The 19,142-nt window shown below is 41.4% G+C and overlaps 1 protein-coding gene across 4 annotated transcripts in view; it reads left to right on the top strand.

Annotated features, from left to right (window-relative positions):
- Positions 1-19,142, top strand: part of SPATA5 (spermatogenesis associated 5) — a 362,021-nt gene that overhangs the window by 320,360 nt on the left and 22,519 nt on the right. For 2 of the 4 annotated variants that reach the window (XM_041758976.1, XM_041758980.1), the window contains exon 16: positions 8,065-12,081. The exons of 1 other annotated variant lie outside the window; for it this stretch is intronic. In XM_041758976.1, the coding sequence (XP_041614910.1) occupies positions 8,065-8,241 (177 nt within the window). In that variant the 3' untranslated portion in view covers positions 8,242-12,081. One more of the 4 variants, XM_041758977.1, reaches the window with a different exon arrangement.

Below are 19,142 nucleotides of genomic sequence, written 5' to 3' on the forward strand. Positions count from 1 at the left end.
GCCGCTCCTCCTGCGGACCGACAGACGGCTGCCGCCTGGCCTGCCCGGTGCCCCGCCAGGAGCCCGCGAGACCAGGTGCAGGCGTCCGGCCACCCCAGATCATCTCAGCGAGGGGGTGGGGACCGGGACCGCTGCGGTGGACACGGGTCATCTCAGCGACGGGGGTGGGGACCGGGACCGCTGCGGTGGACACGGGTCATCTCAGCGAGGGGGGTGGGGACCGGGACCGCTGCGGTGGACACGGGTCATCTCAGCGAGGGGGGTGGGGACCGGGGACCGCTGCGGTGGACACGGGTCATCTCAGCGAGGGGGGTGGGGACCGGGACCGCTGCGGTGGACACGGGTCATCTCAGCGACGGGGGTGGGGACCGGGACCGCTGCGGTGGACACGGGTCATCTCAGCGACGGGGGTGGGGACCGGGACCGCTGCGGTGGACACGGGTCATCTCAGCGAGGGGGGTGGGGACCCGGGACCGCTGCGGTGGACACGGGTCATCTCAGCGAGGGGGGTGGGGACCCGGGACCGCTGCGGTGGACACGGGTCATCTCAGCGAGGGGGGTGGGGACCGGGACCGCTGCGGTGGACACGGGTCATCTCAGCGAGGGGGGTGGGGACCGGGGACCGCTGCGGTGGACACGGGTCATCTCAGCGAGGGGGGTGGGGACCGGGACCGCTGCGGTGGACACGGGTCATCTCAGCGAGGGGGGTGGGGACCGGGACCGCTGCGGTGGACACGGGTCATCTCAGCGAGGGGGGTGGGGACCGGGACCGCTGCGGTGGACACGGGTCATCTCAGCGAGGGGGGTGGGGACCGGGACCGCTGCGGTGGACACGGGTCATCTCAGCGACGGGGGTGGGGACCGGGGACCGCTGCGGTGGACACGGGTCATCTCAGCGACGGGGGTGGGGACCGGGGACCGCTGCGGTGGACACGGGTCATCTCAGCGACAGGGGTGGGGACCGGGGACCGCTGCGGTGGACACGGGTCATCTCAGCGACGGGGGTGGGGACCGGGGACCGGGGACCGCTGCCTTAGGATCTCAGCCTGCCCGTGGGGAGTGAGCCTCTGTGGGGAGTGAACCCAGGAGTTCCACTGGGGCAGCAAGCTTTTTTCCCAACCTTACATGCCGCCTGTGGGTTTGTGTTCCAGATGTCCTGCTCCTAATCTGGTTACAGTCAAAAGAAGGGCACATACTATCCAGGCCTTACCTGGAAATGGAAGCAACTATACCTAAATTAATACATGAAAAAAATAAATAAAAAGAAATTAATATGTGGGTTCCTAATCTGTCAGTGCCCCAGAAAAGAAGATGGTGCTACTGCTAAACTGGAAAAAAACAAAGGCAGAGTTAGAGCACAGGAGGATGAATACCCAAAGAAGTGCCCAACACTTTCAGGTTTTCCTTCCTACTGATTAGTTTTGGTGAAGTCTTTGCCTTGACTATTTATCACATCATTATTTTTTAAAATTCCTACTGCCTACTTAGAAACCATGTGGGTTTTAATTTTTGCAATCCGCCTGTTTCTCTTTTACTAAGCTGAGCCACCTGTTTAAACTCCTCTTGTCTGGTGGATTGGGGGAAAGAACCGTAGGCTATGTGTAAGAGGTTCATTTTTTTTTTTCCACAGTGAAGTAAGACATTGTTCTTATTCTTCATGGCATTCAGAATTCTGCACAATTGCCTCTTTTGCCCTTTTGCATTTAAAAGTGAGGTAATTAGATTTCCCAAGGTTCAATGGTCAAGAGCCTTCTCATCCTGGGAAGTTGCTTCCCCACACCCCCCCCCCCCTACCACCACCAAGTGGAGTTGTCTCAGTAATCCAGTTATTGCTGTATTGTTGCTGTAAAGGCACTACTTATTCAGAGGGCAAGCATAGCATGAAAATTCATATTTATATGTCCTCTTTTACTGCTGAGTTACTTTTTTTCCTGCATTGAAAACAATCACTATTTTCCTCAGTTTTGAAGATTTCTAAACATTTTCATTAAAAATCTTTTCCTACCTTTGAGGAACTCATTTCAAATATGCCTAAATCTTTCATATAGGAGTTCCTGCTTATTTTATGTTGTTTTTCAGATAATCTGATAGCTCTGTTATTATTGCAGAATAAATGGAGAGAATTTGTGACATGTTGGTACCAAATAAATGGGTTTCATCGCCACTGAATGTGTCTTAGTTTATCTCTGACAGTGAAATCTTAGGCCCACTCTGCTAGTCTTTTGTCTCATTTTCTCAAACAAATAATATTGTCACTTTTGCAGCAAGGCATACATATATCTTAAAAGTTTGGGTATTGATTTTTTAGTCAAAACTGAAAAAGAACACAGACTACAGACACTCAGTTTTACAGAGCCAGCCAAAACGGTGTTGCTTTTCTAGCCTAATGGCGAAAGCAACCTTACTGGTAGTTGACTGATAATTCATTTAAATGATCCGCCCTATGGGGAAAGAGGAGGACATGGTGAACGGATTAGGGGAAAGCTTCCAAGAGTCTTTTTGCCAAAGATGTTAAGGCATTCAAGTGCCAAGAGGTTTCTTTCTAAACAGGTTGGTTTAACATTCCAGACAGTCTGTGTTTCAGTCATCTATCCTACACATCTTCTCATGAGGTTCTTCTGTGGTCTCATGGGAGAAATTCAACTAAATTCCCCCACCACTCAACAGTCCCAGACCACATGTGGTTTTGAATGTGATGCTAGTAGAGTGATGAGTTGTGTGGGCCCTGGATACACCATAGAGAGGTCACACATATACATACACACACTTACCTCATTAGGTTGTCTCACAAACCTTAAACATGGTAATGAGAAAGGCCCTACTTTAAATTGAAAGCCCTTCTCAGTTTCTATAGTACACAATCCTCAATAGAGAGAACTTGGCAAATTTATCTAAAAAGCCCTCACCTTTTCAAAGTTTAATAACAGAAAAGAAAATCCCTCAGCAGTTCATGGATGCCACGGTAGTTTCATCAAATGGGACAACAGATCACTGTTTGTACTTTTTTTTTTTTTTTTTTTGTCCCCAAGCTTCCATTTCAGTCCTCTAACCTGATATGTATTACTACATTATCAGTAAATTTTCAGGGCTATTTCTCAGTGACAGTGCAGTTTTCCCCATGACAACCCAGCAAAAAAGTTCCTGTCCACATGTAACAAATGTTGATGCCTGAGGAAGCAACCCTCAAAATAATACCGGCATACTTGTATTCTTGATAACATTTCTAATTTATATTACTTCGAAGGAAAGAACTAGGTTCAAAGTAGGCCCCAGACTGAAATATTGCTTCAGATAACATACATCATAGCGTTAAACAATGTTTGTTACTGATGTCACCATCCCAGAAACTTAAGTATAACTGACAAAAGTGTAGGCTATATGAAGCATAAGTAAAAATATTATAGGATATGGACCAAATATGAAAAACATGCACATAATGTGCACTTTTTGGAAACTCGTTTATAGTTTAAGGAACTATTTGGTTCGATTCTACAAATATGCATTGACCATTGGCATCTCCAGAGCACAAGTGTGTGCTGTGGTTGCTGCCCTTTGGCCATATTAGACAGACTGGTCCTTCCCCAGTCTCTTTTTTCTGCCTTCCCCTCTCTTCTCTACTCTGGAATAGGAGAGAGCCAAAGAAAAAACGGATATGCCGTAGGCAAAAGCCATATTGTGCCCTGATTAAATTGTTTGGTATGGTTAATACCTCCCAGAGTGTGTGCTGAAGATCCTCGAAAAATAGCCACCTATTTTTAGGTGTTCTGCCAAAACCAGGGCAGTAGGAGAGGTCTGTGGGAACCCCAGGGTTGAAGACAATTAAGCAGATTACCATTGCCAGCCTTCGCAAAAATCTTTAAAACTCTACTGTGCAGTGTGGGCAGCAGAGTCTGTGCACTGTTACCTAAAATTTATTTGCCCATGAAATACTTCTTCCTCTGAAAAGATATTAATATGTCAAGGGCGATGCTGGCATGGGCCCTGAGAGCAAGCAGGAAAGCTGCACTTTTCTTGGGAAGTATGAGTGACCCCAGAGCAAATAGAAACCAGCCATGAAATGAACCTCCTAAGAATACTTCCATTATCAGGCCTACCTTCTTATTTGGGTTAGGAGAGAAGATCCAGTAATCCAATTAATGATTTTTCCTTTTGGGATTTCTAAGAAGCCCTTTCATGAGGAAAAAATAAAAACAAAGGAACCTTTAGGAATTATTCTCTGTCAGCTGCTTACGCATCAGCTGCTTGTGAATCGGGGTTAGAGCTTTAGAGAGGACTGTCATGGACTAGGCTTCACTGTCAGTAGGGCCTGCATGACTTCTGAAAACTATCATTGTTCTTTTTAGTGACATTTTGATGACAGAACCACTCTTCTCTCTTTCTTTTTTTAATTCCCCATCCTGGCTCCTGAGGCTAAATCAATACCATCTCTGGTCTCTCCCTCCCCACCTTGCTGTTTCTTTGCTCACTTTATCCCTCCTGCCCAGCATGCCCTCTTCTGTCCTGTATACATACCGAAATTCTGTCCTTCCCTCTGTGGTTCATGAAGCAGTAATTTCTCTCTTGCTCTCCATACCAAAGCACTTTCCTGTTAGCCATGCTTTGCAGTACCTCTAACACCATGTCACACGTGGCTGTCAGTTGATATCCACTCCCCCCACACACACTGGCTGGGGAACACCAGACGACAGATAACCCTGTCTTGAACATCTCTGGATCCTCTCCCTAGCCTCCTCCAGCGGTTGTACAGAGTAGCTATTCAGTGGGTGCTGACTGACGGTTAGTGATTTGTAGCGTCCTACTTCTCTCACCTCCTGGTTGCGCATTGCTAAAGCAAATAAGATGGGAAAATAGTGGCACAAAGTATTGCCTAATGGACCGGTTCTTCATGGCATCCCTTAAAAATAATATGAAACAGGAAAACATTTATTGGGGCAAGTGTTGAATTCAGACAGTCCTGCTGCTGCTCCGGAAGTGGAAACGACTATTGTCCTTCTTCTGTGCAGAGGAAGACACCTCCATACGAGGTGCTTGAAAGCATCAGTATTCAGTGTTCTCCTGGTCATTGTCTCTCAAAGATTCTAAGGGTCATCTCTGTCGAACTCAAACATTTCTCAGTGCTCTCGTCAAAACCCTGTCCAAGTTTCCTATACCTCACAATTTTGTAGTTCTCCAAATTAGGTGGAATTGTTCATTAAGGGTCAGGCCAGCACTAACTATAGTAGGGCAATTACTCTTGAATGTTAACATATGCTAGAGGCTCTAAGTTACAAATGTCTAGCTTTCAAGTGGCTGTTACTGCTCTGACTGCATCTCACCACCCGTGCCCCTCTGGCACTGCCCTGAAAGCTACCACAGAAAGGCAAAAATTAATGTATAGCTTTGGAAAATCTGTAGACAAAAGATGTGAAGGAAAGAAAGTTGATGCGCAAAGAGGAATTGCGCAAGGTTGCTGACCCCAAGGACAGCCTTCAGGACCTCAGTGACCTGTCACTCCCTACTACCTACGTTTCTCTATCCTGCCTTATTAGGCCACCTGAGATTCCAGGAACTAGAGGTGTATAACCATTTCTTCTCCCAGTTTGATTACTGTGTATTGAGAGAGGAAGCCCATAAGACTGTTGGTCACTTTCTCAGATGTACCAGCAGTATGAGCTACTCACCATCTGGCCATGTGAACCAATTCCAAGAATTTGGAAAGGGTCCAGGCAGCCTTGCAGTCACCTCCCCTTTCCTCAACCTAACCTCCCCACACCCCCCACCATCACCTTACACGTGCTTATCTGACCACTATTAGTGGGACCACTGCATTGTACAAAATTTGGGGGGGAGGGGGCAGTGTTCATAAAGCAATTAATTAGCACAGTCATTAGTAATTATCTAGCATGTGTGGTAGATACTAAGTAAATGTTTCTAGCCATTGTGTGCTAGGTCTGGTATTCTCGGAGATAAGTCTCAGTTATGAAGGGCATTGGCCCAGGGCTGGTGACTTCTCTACTCCACTTAGCCTGGGGAAGGTTCCACATAAGGCAAACATTCCCTATACTATCTCAGAGGAAGAGCTAAAAGTCCACCAGCCAGCAGGAAAAAACTCAGTCCTTTTTGCCTCTTCAGTGATTCTTCAAACTTCTCAGCCTTGCAACCATTGCTTCAAATTCTTGCAGATAACAGGGGCGCCTGGGTGACTCAGTGGGTTAAGCATCTGCCTTCAGCTCACATCATGATCCCTGATCTCGATGGAGCCCCAGGTGTCGGGCTCCCTGCTCAGTGGGGAGTCTGCTTCTCCTTCTGCCTCTCCCCCACTTGTGTGGGCTCTCCCTCTATCTCTCTCTCTCTCAAATAACTAGATAAAATCTTTTTTTAAAAAAAATTCTTTCAGATGACAGAAGTGCTGCTCAGATGGAGGAAAGGAGAGGGTTGAGGCTTGGTCCCTTTACCTCCCTTCGTGGAGGTCCTCAAGCTCCCTTTGGAACAGAGTGGAACCATTGGATAGCCAGCTTACCGTGCTGGGCATTTCATGTGCTTTTACTATGCTTATTAATTATTACATCCTGTTTTCAAAATAACTCTTTTTACACCAGAATACGTGATAAAGTCGTTTTCACAAATCCCTGAAAGTTTTGTTCTTTCCTTCCCCAAGTTGGTAACCACTCTTTTTGGAAAAGCGTTAACATGCGTAACTACTGTAGTCAACTTCAGTGCTCATTAATGAAGCCCAGAACTAATAGCTACATTGTCGTAATTTGACAAAGCCATCTAAATCTATGCATGTTTTTTGAAAGCTCCCTAAACATGCTGCTAAATCCCCTAAAAAGCTACTAAACTGCTTTGGCAGCCATTAGCCCAGCATAAGCAGAGGAACTCTTTTCAGTAAGTGAACAAACAGAGAAAATATGCTGAATGGCCGGACAAATGTGTTTCAGCTGGCCCTTTCATTTACCGATATAAAGGTGCAGTCAGTATCAATCACTGTTTTCCCTGTTGCCCTGAAAATCACAATATCTCTTTTCATCCCACAAGCTCTTTTCACCACAGTAATGTGTCTTTAGAATGACACTGGCATCAGCCTGCTTCCGCTGTCTGAAGTCCAGAGAGCTTAAAAACACATTTCAGGATTCAAGACTTGAACCTTCCTCCCCTTCCGTTTTCCTACCGCCCACTCTGTCTCCCCACCCCACCCCTCTACAGCCACTGCACACCCCCCCCACCAGATTCTTCTCAACTCTTCCAGCTTTCCTCACTGAGTAAACAAAATTCACTTCTCTGTTCTAATGCAGCTCTCCAAAGTAAGCGGAGAAAACCTCTATCTGCTATTCCCAAGATTTAAGAACTCATTCAAGAGATGCACCTAAAGAAATGCTTTTACAAGTCGGTAATACATCAAAGGTTGAGAGGAATGTGGAAATCCTCGGCCGTGACAAGGTGTGCGATGAGCAGGACCTCACTGTATATCAGAGTAGCTCCTTCCTCTGCCCTCACCCCCTTACCACTCAGTTCTTACCTGTCCCCACCGCACAAACACACTCCTCTTTTGTCGTCTCCTATTAGAAGAATGTGCCTGCACGTGTGCTCCACCTTTCCAGTTGTGAGCTTCCTGAGAACAAATGCCGTATCTTATATATCTTTCTGCTGCTCCTGATTCTGAATACTTAATACAGTGTTTTGGAATGAAGGTGATTACTTTTTATCCTTTTTTTTTTAAAGACTGTATTCATTTATTCATTAGAGACACAATGAGAGAGAGAGAGGCAGAGACACAGGCAGAGGGAGAAGCAGGCTCCATGCAGGGAGCCCGACATGGGACTCGATCCCAGGACTCCAAGATCACACCCTGGGCCAAAGGCAGGCACCAAACCGCTGAGCCACCCAGGGATCCCCACTTTTTATCCTTTTGAAAGCTGAACCGGAATAACCGTGGAGATGGATGTTAGCAGAGTGCTTATAGTTGTAGAGAAGTTGCCACAGATGAATATTTGAAATATCACATTTCTAAAAAAAAGCCAGCATTCATTGTTTTTTCTCTCCCTTGTTTGGTATGTTTGTTTTTATTTGTTTGTTTTGCCTCAGATTATAGCTGTCTGTAGAGAGGCAGCCCTTCTGGCCCTAGAAGAAGACATTCAAGCCAACTCCATCACGAGAAGACATTTCACTCGAGCCTTGAGCACTGTGACACCCAGAATTTCTAAATCACTCAGACGTTTCTATGAAGAGTATCAAGAAAAGAGCGGGCTACATACACTCTGAGAAAGAATACCTATTCAGGATGCTAAAATGCTTTCTGAAGAAAACTTGTTTCTTTTTTTAAAAATTCTGTCTTGAGAGTGTCCAAAAAAAAAATCCTTCAGAAGCAAAAGGTCTGAAATATGTTGACTGGAACTGAGAGGCTTCAGTGTTTAAAGACATTTTAAATCATATGGATACAATGAAAATATCCATGAAAATCTTTGAACATGAGTTTAAATCAGTTTTATCTGGAAATGTGTGCTGAGTTTTAAAAAGCAAACTTTAGCTTTTTCATTTTTGACCTAGTTTATTCATCCCATGAAATGCTTTCCTTACTCCAGAATCTGTTTCACTGCATTCCTAAATGCACAGCCTGTAAGCATCAGTTTTATACATTTATAAAAAATGCATGTGTATTATTAGTCCTCATAGTGAGAGATATTTATGGATCTTTATTTTTAAAGGCCAGCCAGGTTTATATGGCATTGTTTCCAGATATGTATTTATTCTCATTATAATTCACACCTACATTTTTGCTTTGGCCTTCTTAATCTATACTTATGGCAGTAAAAAAAAAGAATTAAGAGTTATTTCACGTAATGCTCTTTGCAAATTTAAAAAATTGGAAATATAATCCCAGTCCAGGCCTAGAGCAGTAGACTTGCTTAATTTTGTTTCATAAAATATTATAAATAAATTGTATGTTCATGTTTTCCTTTGCACATGTTTTCAGGTTACCAATAAACTCTCAGTTCAAAGATAAACCAAATTGTACTCTTAATAATGTCTTATACTGTATTCAAAATATGTATACTTGTGCTCTTAATTATTTATCTTTAGGATTTCTTGACACTTTAATATTCCATAAATATCTTTGAAAAACTCTCAGAAATTGATTCTCTGACTTCCAGTTGAGAAGGTGGCAGTGGAAGGAATGTGCACTGAGACATGCTCACTGTAGATCTTTGAAAATTTCCAGAAAGACAAGTCAGGCGAGAAATACCTGATTATCACAATAATGGGACTATACAGTTTTGTGGTGGTAGATATTCTGAAGTCACGTCTCAGATATCCTTTGACTATCAAAAAAAGATTTGCAAGGCATTTTTTTCCCAGACTACATTGGTTTATTAGTATATACATAAAACCACTCAGGGGACAGAGAGTATTACCACTACTTAGAGCTCTGTTGTCAAATATAATAGACACTAGTCACATATGGCTATTTAAGTTTAAATTTTAATGAGTTAAAATTAAATAATATTAAACATTTAGTTCACCAGACATGTTAGCTACATTTCAAGTGATCAGTAGCCACATGTGACAAGTGTCTGGCCATGTGGACAGAATAGGTTGTGGAACGTTTTCTGCTGATTTAGAATATAAGGCTTACATAATGAAATAAATAGGACCTCAAAATTACTCATATGCTTCCCATTTTCCCTTTAGTTATTAGAGGACCATACCTTCTTCCCTCTAAGTGCTAAGGGCACAGAAAATAAGAGAAAAACCTTATCCCCAAACGCGTGGACAGAAAAACATTTAAATTCTCACTGCCAATAAAATAACAACCAGAACAGTAAGCTTGAACTGACACAGGCTTTCAGGCTGGAGGCTGGGTGGTGGGGAGGAAGGGGGCAAACTCAATCAGGAGGAGTTCGGATGTTAATGACCACTCAGACCCTTCGACCCACATGACATAGAAGTTCTAACTGAGCCTCATATATCATGCCCAGATCATTTAAAAGATCAGCACCTTCGGTGTAAGGCCAAATTAAAGAATTCCTCCTGCTGACCGGAGAGATCATAAGGAGCCTTTCTTGACTTGGCCTGTGCTGTGGTTTGAAAAGAAAAGAACAAAAAAAAAAAAAAATGTTTCAAAAAAAGAAAAGAAAAGAGCCAGCTCCTCTGAGAATTCTATGAGCTTACCTTACCTCTGGGTTTGAATTCACACCACCTTTCTGATACAGAAGCTTGAAACCTGAAAATTAACATGAAAATATGGATCCACACTAGAAATATCCTTGGGATGACTAGCAGTTCCAATAGTTGGAGAAATATATCCTCACCCAGGCCACAGACGATTCCAATGATTCCAGCAGCTAAAACCCTGCTCACAGAGTTTATAATCCCAAAGGATGTGGAGCAGTGGAGCTTCACACTCTGCTGCTAGAGCATAAATTTCAGCTACTTCAGAAAGCAACTAGCATATCTAGTTATGTTGAAGACCCTATAATCTCAGAGTTCTCGGTGTGTATCTCAGAGCAAGTTGTTTTCAATGAGGTAATGTTTAAGAAAATCATAGCACCATTATTTGTAAATAGTAAGAAACTGGAAACAACCTACCCATGAGAGAATGGATTTCTATAGGATACTCATACACATACAGTGCAATACTTACGGCAACAAAAAAGTAATTAGAGCTACAGGGAAAACATGAATTTCAAAAACGAAGATTTCAGAAGAATACTTATGCCATTTAGAGTTTAGGGCATGCAAGATAATTATGTTGTTTATGGGAACACATGTAGTAGAAAAAGCATCAAATACTGGGGAGAATTTTCTCAGGGGAGAAAAGTTGAAATGTCATATCTTAAACGGGGTGGGTGATGCAAATGCAGGTGTTGATTGTAATACAGTCTACATGTTTTTATGCCTAAGTATTTCATAATAATGTTTAGATCAGCCTTAAACTGATAAGTTATGTGCAAAGGGCAAAATGCATCTCTAGCCCTATTCCGCATTCTAACCAGCATCACAGTCCTATCATTCCATCCAATTCCTGGACCTCCGATGCAATGCACAATACCTACCACTGCCTGTGTGTCTGAAAATCAGAAGTACCACTAGTATGGGGAAAAAAAAATGCAAGAAGGCTAAATAAATAAATAAATAAATAAATAAATAAATATCAGGCTTTCGGGACCCAGGAAACGAGAGAAATTTGTTGGTGAGAGTTAGTGGTTAGGTGATACAGGTCTTTTGGAGGGGGTGGGAGAAATTAAATCTGGAGTCAGACATCTGTTTCCATGGCACTAGGATCGTGCAAGGGGCAGGAAGCTAAGAATTTAAAAAGATTTTAGAGCATTACATCTTTAATCTATTACAAACCAACTATTTTTATATCTTTAGATAGCTAATTATTACCATAAAAAGGCAAATGATCTTTCTTTATTTGTAATTTGTGCCCTTTTTATAACAATATTGGTTAAATCTGAGTCATAGAAAAGAACAGGTCAGGTGTCACTAATAACAATGTACCACAGCTTCATCTGCATGAGGACTTTACGTCTGATTCCTGAGTCCCATGTGTATGGATTTAAAATACTGTGTGATCCTATTATTTGGGTTTGTTTGTGATTGAATTACACAGTATAGTTCATGGAAAATTTAAGTTCAGCAAGAAGAGAAAATGTCCAGCTTCCCGTCTTAAGAAAACAATTTGCTTTATTGGCATCTGGTCAAATGTTTGTCGTTGGTCCAGATTCTCTTCAGGGTTTCAGGATACTCACATTGACACTTTTTTTTTCCCAGTGCTCCAAGAGGTTTTACTTTGAGTAGTGAAATTAGTGTTTCTGTCTAACAACAAAATTTAGAAGAATGGCTTCCAACTTTTTACTCTTATGACCAAGAAAGTGTATTTATAAGGTTAACTCTGACTTCTGCCCTCCCTTGCTTGAAAAATGTTTAGTTCTAAGTTATTTCTAATGTATAAGACAGGTTTTTAAAATAATGTATGGGTTTTCCACTTTGGAAAAATAAGTACTGAATTTATAGAAAAACCAAACTTGAATGTATGTTTAATTTATCTTAATCAAGAGACGGCTACAGAAAAGTTGCTATAAAGAGAGAATGAAGTTATTTCCCTGGCCTGTTGTTACTTAAATTTCTGAATGTTAGAGTTCGTTTTGTCATGTTTCCCTGAGTCCTTCCATTAAACGTGAGCACACACCAAAGCACCCTTTGAAATTATATATGGGTTGAATTAGCCGTATTTTTTCAAGTATAGTCCACATAGAAATTCTAATGCTCCAAATTGATTTGCTTTCCTTCCTTCAGTTTTCATTTTAACAGTTGTGTGCATGGTTAGGCTTTTTACCTAATGTCTATGTCAGATATATCCCAGTAGCCTATATCTTTCAGGACTCACTTTTGGGGAAAAGAATTCATTCTAGCAAATCTCGGCAAAAGAGATATTACAAGGTTTTAAATAGGTTATGAAATTACTGGGAAATTTGTAGACTCCTCTTTCAAGACCTAGTGGTAAACATTTCTGGAAAGATGGTTAAGATGATGCACCTAACACACAACACACAACAAAACCAAAGGAAATGAAAAGAAAGAAAAATAGAGTTCATCTATGCTGAAATCAGGGAACAGATAAACCCCAGGTAAAGTATTTCAAAGGTTATGCATCAAGCACAACATATTGTGAACCAACTTAAAAAGTTGGTTGATTCCATGAACTCCAGGAAGTTCAACACATCCTCTGCTTCAGAGCACATACTATGTGATAGGAAATAATTGGTTTTAAGACACCATCAATTGTAAGACTATTCACTTAAAAACATCCTTTTTGGGGAAAAAAATACTGTGATTTTAATATTAATGATATTACATCCTGATTTCAAAAACGTCAAACTGTGAAAAATATTTGGGATGCCCATGTGGCTCAATCAGTTAAGCATCCAACTTTTGGTTTCAGCTCAGGTTAGGATCTCAGGGCCCAGGGACCAAATGTAGGATCGAATGAGGGTTCTCTCTCTCTTTCCCTCTCCTTCTGTCCCTACCCCCATTCACACACGCTCTCTCAAATAAATAAATGTCTTTTTTTTAAAAATGTGAAATATAGTCATACTAAAATCAGTTGAATACAGTTAAGTGAGATGGGAAATGACATGTAATAATGTGTTGATATATTTGTCATAAACCCACAGCAATTTAAATACTAATTGTGCCAACATAATCATAAACAATAATAAAAATTTTGACAGGTAAAAGGAGCGCCAAGGACATGGAGCACAGATTATCTGGGACCAAGAATATTCACAGATTAATATATCCCAGAGGGAAATAGCAAAGGAGAACTATTCCAAAAATCTGGGGGGAAAGGTTGGCAGTGGGGAAAAAACAAAGCACTGAAAGATAAAGCTAGAGTACATTAGGAGGGACATTTTCTGAGGAAAAAGGAAAAAAGTTTAGAATACAACTGCTTCGAAATCTCAAAAATGTAAAAATATAGGCAGTATGATTTCGGATATAATAAAACATTTGAATATGATGCAAAAAAAAACAGAGCCAATGAGATTTATTTATAATTTATTCCCCAAATATACTCCCACAGGTACAAAATGGCATATTATTTACCATTTAATGGTGAAGTATTCATTATAGACTTATTTGTTATAATAGAAAAATATTAGAACAATTCAAGTATCTATCAATAGAGTTTATTTAAATAAATTATAGTATATCCATACAATGGAACATTATAGAGCTGTAAAATAAAAAGAAGCTCTTTGTAAATTGACCTAATAATTATCTCCAAGATACAGAGAATCTAAATAACTTATAGCAGATAAATATGCTTAAACTCTGCAAACAGATAATGCATAATATTTTATTCTCGCTTTATATAATCTATATAAATTACATAATAGTGTGTATACATACACACAAAATATTTGCAAATACAGAAATGGTGCAGAATATGCCCTCTAATCACCATGTAATAAAACTAAAACTGAGAAGGGATGCCTGGGTGGCTCAGCTGGTTAAGCATCTTCCTTTGGCTCAGGTCATGATCCCAGGGTCCTGGGATCAAGCCCCTGAATCGGTCTCCCTGCTCAGTGGGGAATCTGCTTCTCCTCACTCTGCCCCTCCCCCTGCTCCTGCTCTTTCTGTCTCTCAAATAAATAAATAGAATATTTAAAACAACAACAACAACGAGGTGTCTGGGTGGCTCAGTCGGTTAAGTGTCTGCCTTTGGCTCAGGTCATGATCTCAGGATCCTGACACCGGGGCCTGCCCAGGGCTGGAGCGGAGCCCCATGTCCACCCTCCTACTGCTGCTCTTGGCCTCGGGAGAGGCGGGGGCCCAGGGCCACGGGGCTGCCCCTCCTGGGCCTTGTCTCTGTTGATTCTTTTGTCAATGTTGCACAGTTTTTACTCCCTCCCCTTTTTGTAATGGGCTGGGTTTTAAATTATAAATTTTAGCTGCCTCTGGGTGGAAAAATAATTTTTAATAAACACATTACCTCTTCACAAAAACAAACAAAAAAAAAAAACCCTGTGTTGGGCTCCCTGCACAGTGACGAATCTGCTTCTCTTTCTCTCCCTCTGTGATTTCTATCTCTCAAATAAATAAATAGGGATCCCTGGGTGGTGCAGCAGTTTGGCGCCTGCCTTTGGCCCAGGGCGCGATCCTGGAGACTCGGGATCGAATCCCACGTCGGGCTCCCGGTGCATGGAGCCTGCTTCTCCCTCTGCCTGTGTCTGCCTCTCTCTCTCTCTGACTATCATAAATAAATTTTAAAAAATTTTTAAAAAAAAATAAATAAATAAATAAAATCTTTTTTAAAGGCAACTAAAACTGAGACATGTAGAAATAACAAAAACCCAACTATTTGAAAGTTCAGAATTCATCTTGAAATGATTCCTTAATCAAAGAGGAAATCAAAATAGTAGAATATCTGGAAAATAATGAAAATACTATATATCAAAATCTATGGAATTCAATTAACACTACACAGAAAATAATTTATAGACCTAAACACTTTCATTAGTAGAATAAGATTAACCTAATTAAGAAATCTCAAAAAGTTATCATAAATAACTTCAAAAGTAACCTTAGGAAAATATAAAGGTAAAAGCTGAAATTAACAAAAAACAACAGAAATGATTGATCTAATAGCCTATTCTTTGAAGAACAAAATTCAAAACAAATTAATCTTTTTGTGGTAGACAGAATGATCCCCCCACACACAAATATACACACAGACATCCACATTCTAGTCCCCAGAGACTGTGAATATAATATGTAAACTTTAATGCCAAAAAAGACTTTACAGATATGATTAAGTTAAACATCTCGAGATGAGAGTACCCTGGATTTTCTGTATAGGCCCAACATAATCATAAAGTCCCTCATAAGGAGGAAAAGAAGGAGACAAGAGAATCAGGATCAGAGACGGAGAGGTCAGAGAAAGAAATCTGAAGGTGCTACGCTGCTGGCTTTGAAGATGGAAGAAGGGACCACAAGCCAGGGAATGCAGGCAGCCTCTGGAAGCTAGAAAAAACAAGGAAAAGGATTCTCCGCAAGCCTCCAGAACAACCCCACCAATACCTTGATTTTAGTCCCATTTCATAGACTTATTGCAGACTTCTCACCTGCAGAACTGTTACAGAATAAGTTTGTGTTGTTTTAAGCCACTGTGATAATATATTACAGCAGCAAGAATAAACTGTTATGCTTTTCGGCTTGCTTTTTGAAAGATAACAAGGCCACAAATACATAAAATTGAGGGGAAAAAATCATATTTATGAATGAAATAAAAAATCAAGAATTCGGTATAATCGTGCCAATGAATGTGAAAACCCTGGTGAAATTGTTGATTTTCATATAGCTACCTCTCAAAAATCCTTTTTTTTTTCCTCTCAAAAATTCTTTTTTTTTTTTTTTAAATTTTTTTTTTAATTTTTTATTTATTTATGATAGTCACAGAGAGAGAGAGAGAGGCAGAGACACAGGCGGAGGGAGAAGCAGGCTCCATGCACCGGGAGCCTGATGTGGGATTCGATCCCGGGTCTCCAGGATCGCGCCCTGGGCCAAAGGCAGGCGCCAAACCGCTGCGCCACCCAGGGATCCCCCCTCTCAAAAATTCTTAAGCTCAGATGGTTTTATAGGCTAAAATTAATTCAAGTCTCCAATCCAATCATTGTTAGGCTATTGAAACTATTTCTGAGCATAAAGAAAAAGTTCTCCCAATTCCTGCTCTGACTAACCTAGTGCCAACCCCCTTTCACCAGCTACATATCTGTAAAAGAAGTACCTTTAAAAAATTACTACTCAAAAGCAAATAATTTAGCATATTAATAGATCAAAATAGAAAACTGCATTCAGTATGGAATCAACATTCATTTCTTTTTTTTTTTTTTTAAGGCAAAGGTAACATTAACATGCTCAAAATAGTAATACTAAACCAATGGCCCGTAACATGATTAAATATCAGAAACTAGGGCAATCATTTATCATTGTTCTTTGAGTGCTAGTGCATGAAGTCATACAAGGGAAGAAGGTAAAAACCCCAAGACAAACTGAGGGGTTGTTATGTAACTAGTATAGTCTCAGACTTCACTGGCTCTTACAACAAAACAAAGGCACATTTCCTTTCACACCCAGTTTATGTCTTTAAGTTTTCATTCCCCTCTAACCAAAAGTTCACTCTACTGGTTTTACTCCTTCAAATACTGACTGGGATTCCACTGATGAATACTTCAGTGTTTGTCAAGTACATATTGCCAGTAGCTTAACACGATCTTTGCTGCCCTCCTCTATCCCACAATCTTCCCTATGTAAGCTACTCCTCACTCCTGGGCCTCAGGTGCTAGCTCTTATCAAGCCTCTCCAGGTCACCAGCAATCCCCTATCACTCTGTCCTGACTTTGGGCAAGGACCTTGCCTCAATGTCCCCAGTGCATAGGCTAAGGCCAGACCATGGATTTTTACAAAACTACTACTAATAAGGAAAAGCTATAGGGACATCTGGGTGGCTTAGTGGTTGAGCTTCTGCCTTTGGCTCAGGTCATGATCCTGGGGTCCCGGGATTAAGTCCCTCATTGGGCTCCCTGCAGGAAGCCTACTTCTCCCTCCATCTATGTCTCTTCCTCTCTCTGTGTGTTTCTCATGGATAAAAAAAATAAAATCTTAAAAAAAAAAGAACAATTACAATGATGAAAAGAAAACATTTTAATTTCATATTGGATATCAGTGTTCCTAATGTCTATATGCATATTCCTCCATGGGCATGTGCTCAATCTTGCTCTATCTCTTCCTACCACCCTGTTCAAAGACCAGCCTATCACATACTAAGTGTCCACAGAGGAGGGGACAGAGGTAAGGTGCTGGGCATAGGATCCATGCCAATGGCCAATGATTTAATCAATTGTGCCATGTAGCAACGGGTTAGTCAACATACGGAGATTTGGGGAGGGTGGCTCAGAGAGCATGGAAGCTCCGTGCCCTTCCCCACATCTTGCCCTATGCATCTTTTCCATCTGGTTGATCCTGAGTTTTATCTTTTATAATAGACCAGAGATTTAGTGAGTAAAATGTTTCTCTGAGTTCTGTGAGCCGCTGTAGCAAATTCATCAACCCAAAAGAGTGGGTCACGGGAACCTCTGATTTATGGACAGTCATAAGCACAAGTAACAAACTGGATTGATGATTGTCATCTGAAGGTGGGTGGGTGGGGGATATTGTGGTGGCTGTAGGGGGAAGTAGTCTTAAAGGACTAAGCTCTTACTGTGTGGGAGCTGACTCTCCATTACCAGGTAGTCCTGGAATTGAATTGGATGGAGTTAATAGCTCAATGATTGGAAGAAACCCCCCCCACATCAGAATTGATGTCAGAATCATATTTGTTTTTTTCTAAACTTCTGAAAATGAGTGTCAAAAAAATTTATGCCACACTAACTATGTGGCCGCAATAATTATTACTGATGCTGATCTTCATATAGTAATGATATATACTATTTTATTATAGGAAAGTATTTTGTTTCCTGAATTTTATTAGTTGTTCAAAAATTGTCTTTAAAATGCACATGGTCAAAGTCTTTTCTGCAGGTTCTCATGACAAACAAACTCAACAACATTTAGATTTGGAAGCAAGTTATATAAGGCGATTTCACCATAATTATACAACTTTGTTTTCCACCACTCCCAAACAATACCTTCTATATTTGCTAAAAATTGTGAGTTTAGCTTTTACTTGGTTTGCAATGAGAAGCTCATGTTCTGTTCTGAGTTTGATGGTCTATAGAGCTTTTCTCATTTCTAATCTCTTGGAATCCTTTTAGCCAAAAGTATCTCTTCTCTCTCTCTCTCTCTCTCTCTCCTCTCAACTGTTGATACCCATCAACAGTTTGGTATTTGCATGAAATATCATAAGTACTGTGGAGTGTACTTGGTTGGTTGTCTGAAATGGTCTCAGTGGTGGCCTACATTTCATAAGATTAAGATACCAGAGCTTTCCTGACATAATAAAGATGAAGGAGTTTAGCCCTAGATCCTGACCTAATAAGTGGCAGAGCCAGGAAAGATAACAGGCCCCAGGCCCTGGGGCAGGCTTGGCCTTTTTTAAACTTTTTTTTTTTTTAATTTTTATTTATTTATGATAGTCACAGAGAGATAGAGAGAGAGGCAGAGACACAGGCAGAGGGAGAAGCAGGCTCCATGCACTGGGAGCCCGACGTGGGATTCGATCCCGGGTCTCCAGGATCACGCCCTGGGCCAAAGGCAGGCGCCAAACCGCTGCGCCACCCAGGGATCCCAGGCTTGGCCTTTAATAGAAGCACACAAAGGTGCTCTCTGGCTATAGAGAGAAAGGCGCAGTAGATGGTACTGGGCTGTTAAGATTTGATGGAAACTTGGGACTATTTTTCATAATGAAATAGGAAGCCCTGTTCTCAGCTGAGTATGGGGATGGAGGAGGAAGTGTTGGAGTTTTGGGAAGAGAGTAAATGGCCCATAAAAGTGTAGTAAGACGGCGGGGCAGCACTAAGCTCCCACAGAGGTCAGTGGTCAGGAAATTAGAGCACAAAGAATTTCCTGTCATTGGTCAGATTCTTATATTTTACCTTAAATTCATACTATTTTTATAGCTTTCTTCCACATTTCCCCCCCTCCATCTTATTTTAGCATGT

Source organism: Vulpes lagopus, chromosome 6, assembly GCF_018345385.1.
Source record: "Vulpes lagopus strain Blue_001 chromosome 6, ASM1834538v1, whole genome shotgun sequence".
Lineage (NCBI taxonomy): Eukaryota > Metazoa > Chordata > Mammalia > Carnivora > Canidae > Vulpes > Vulpes lagopus.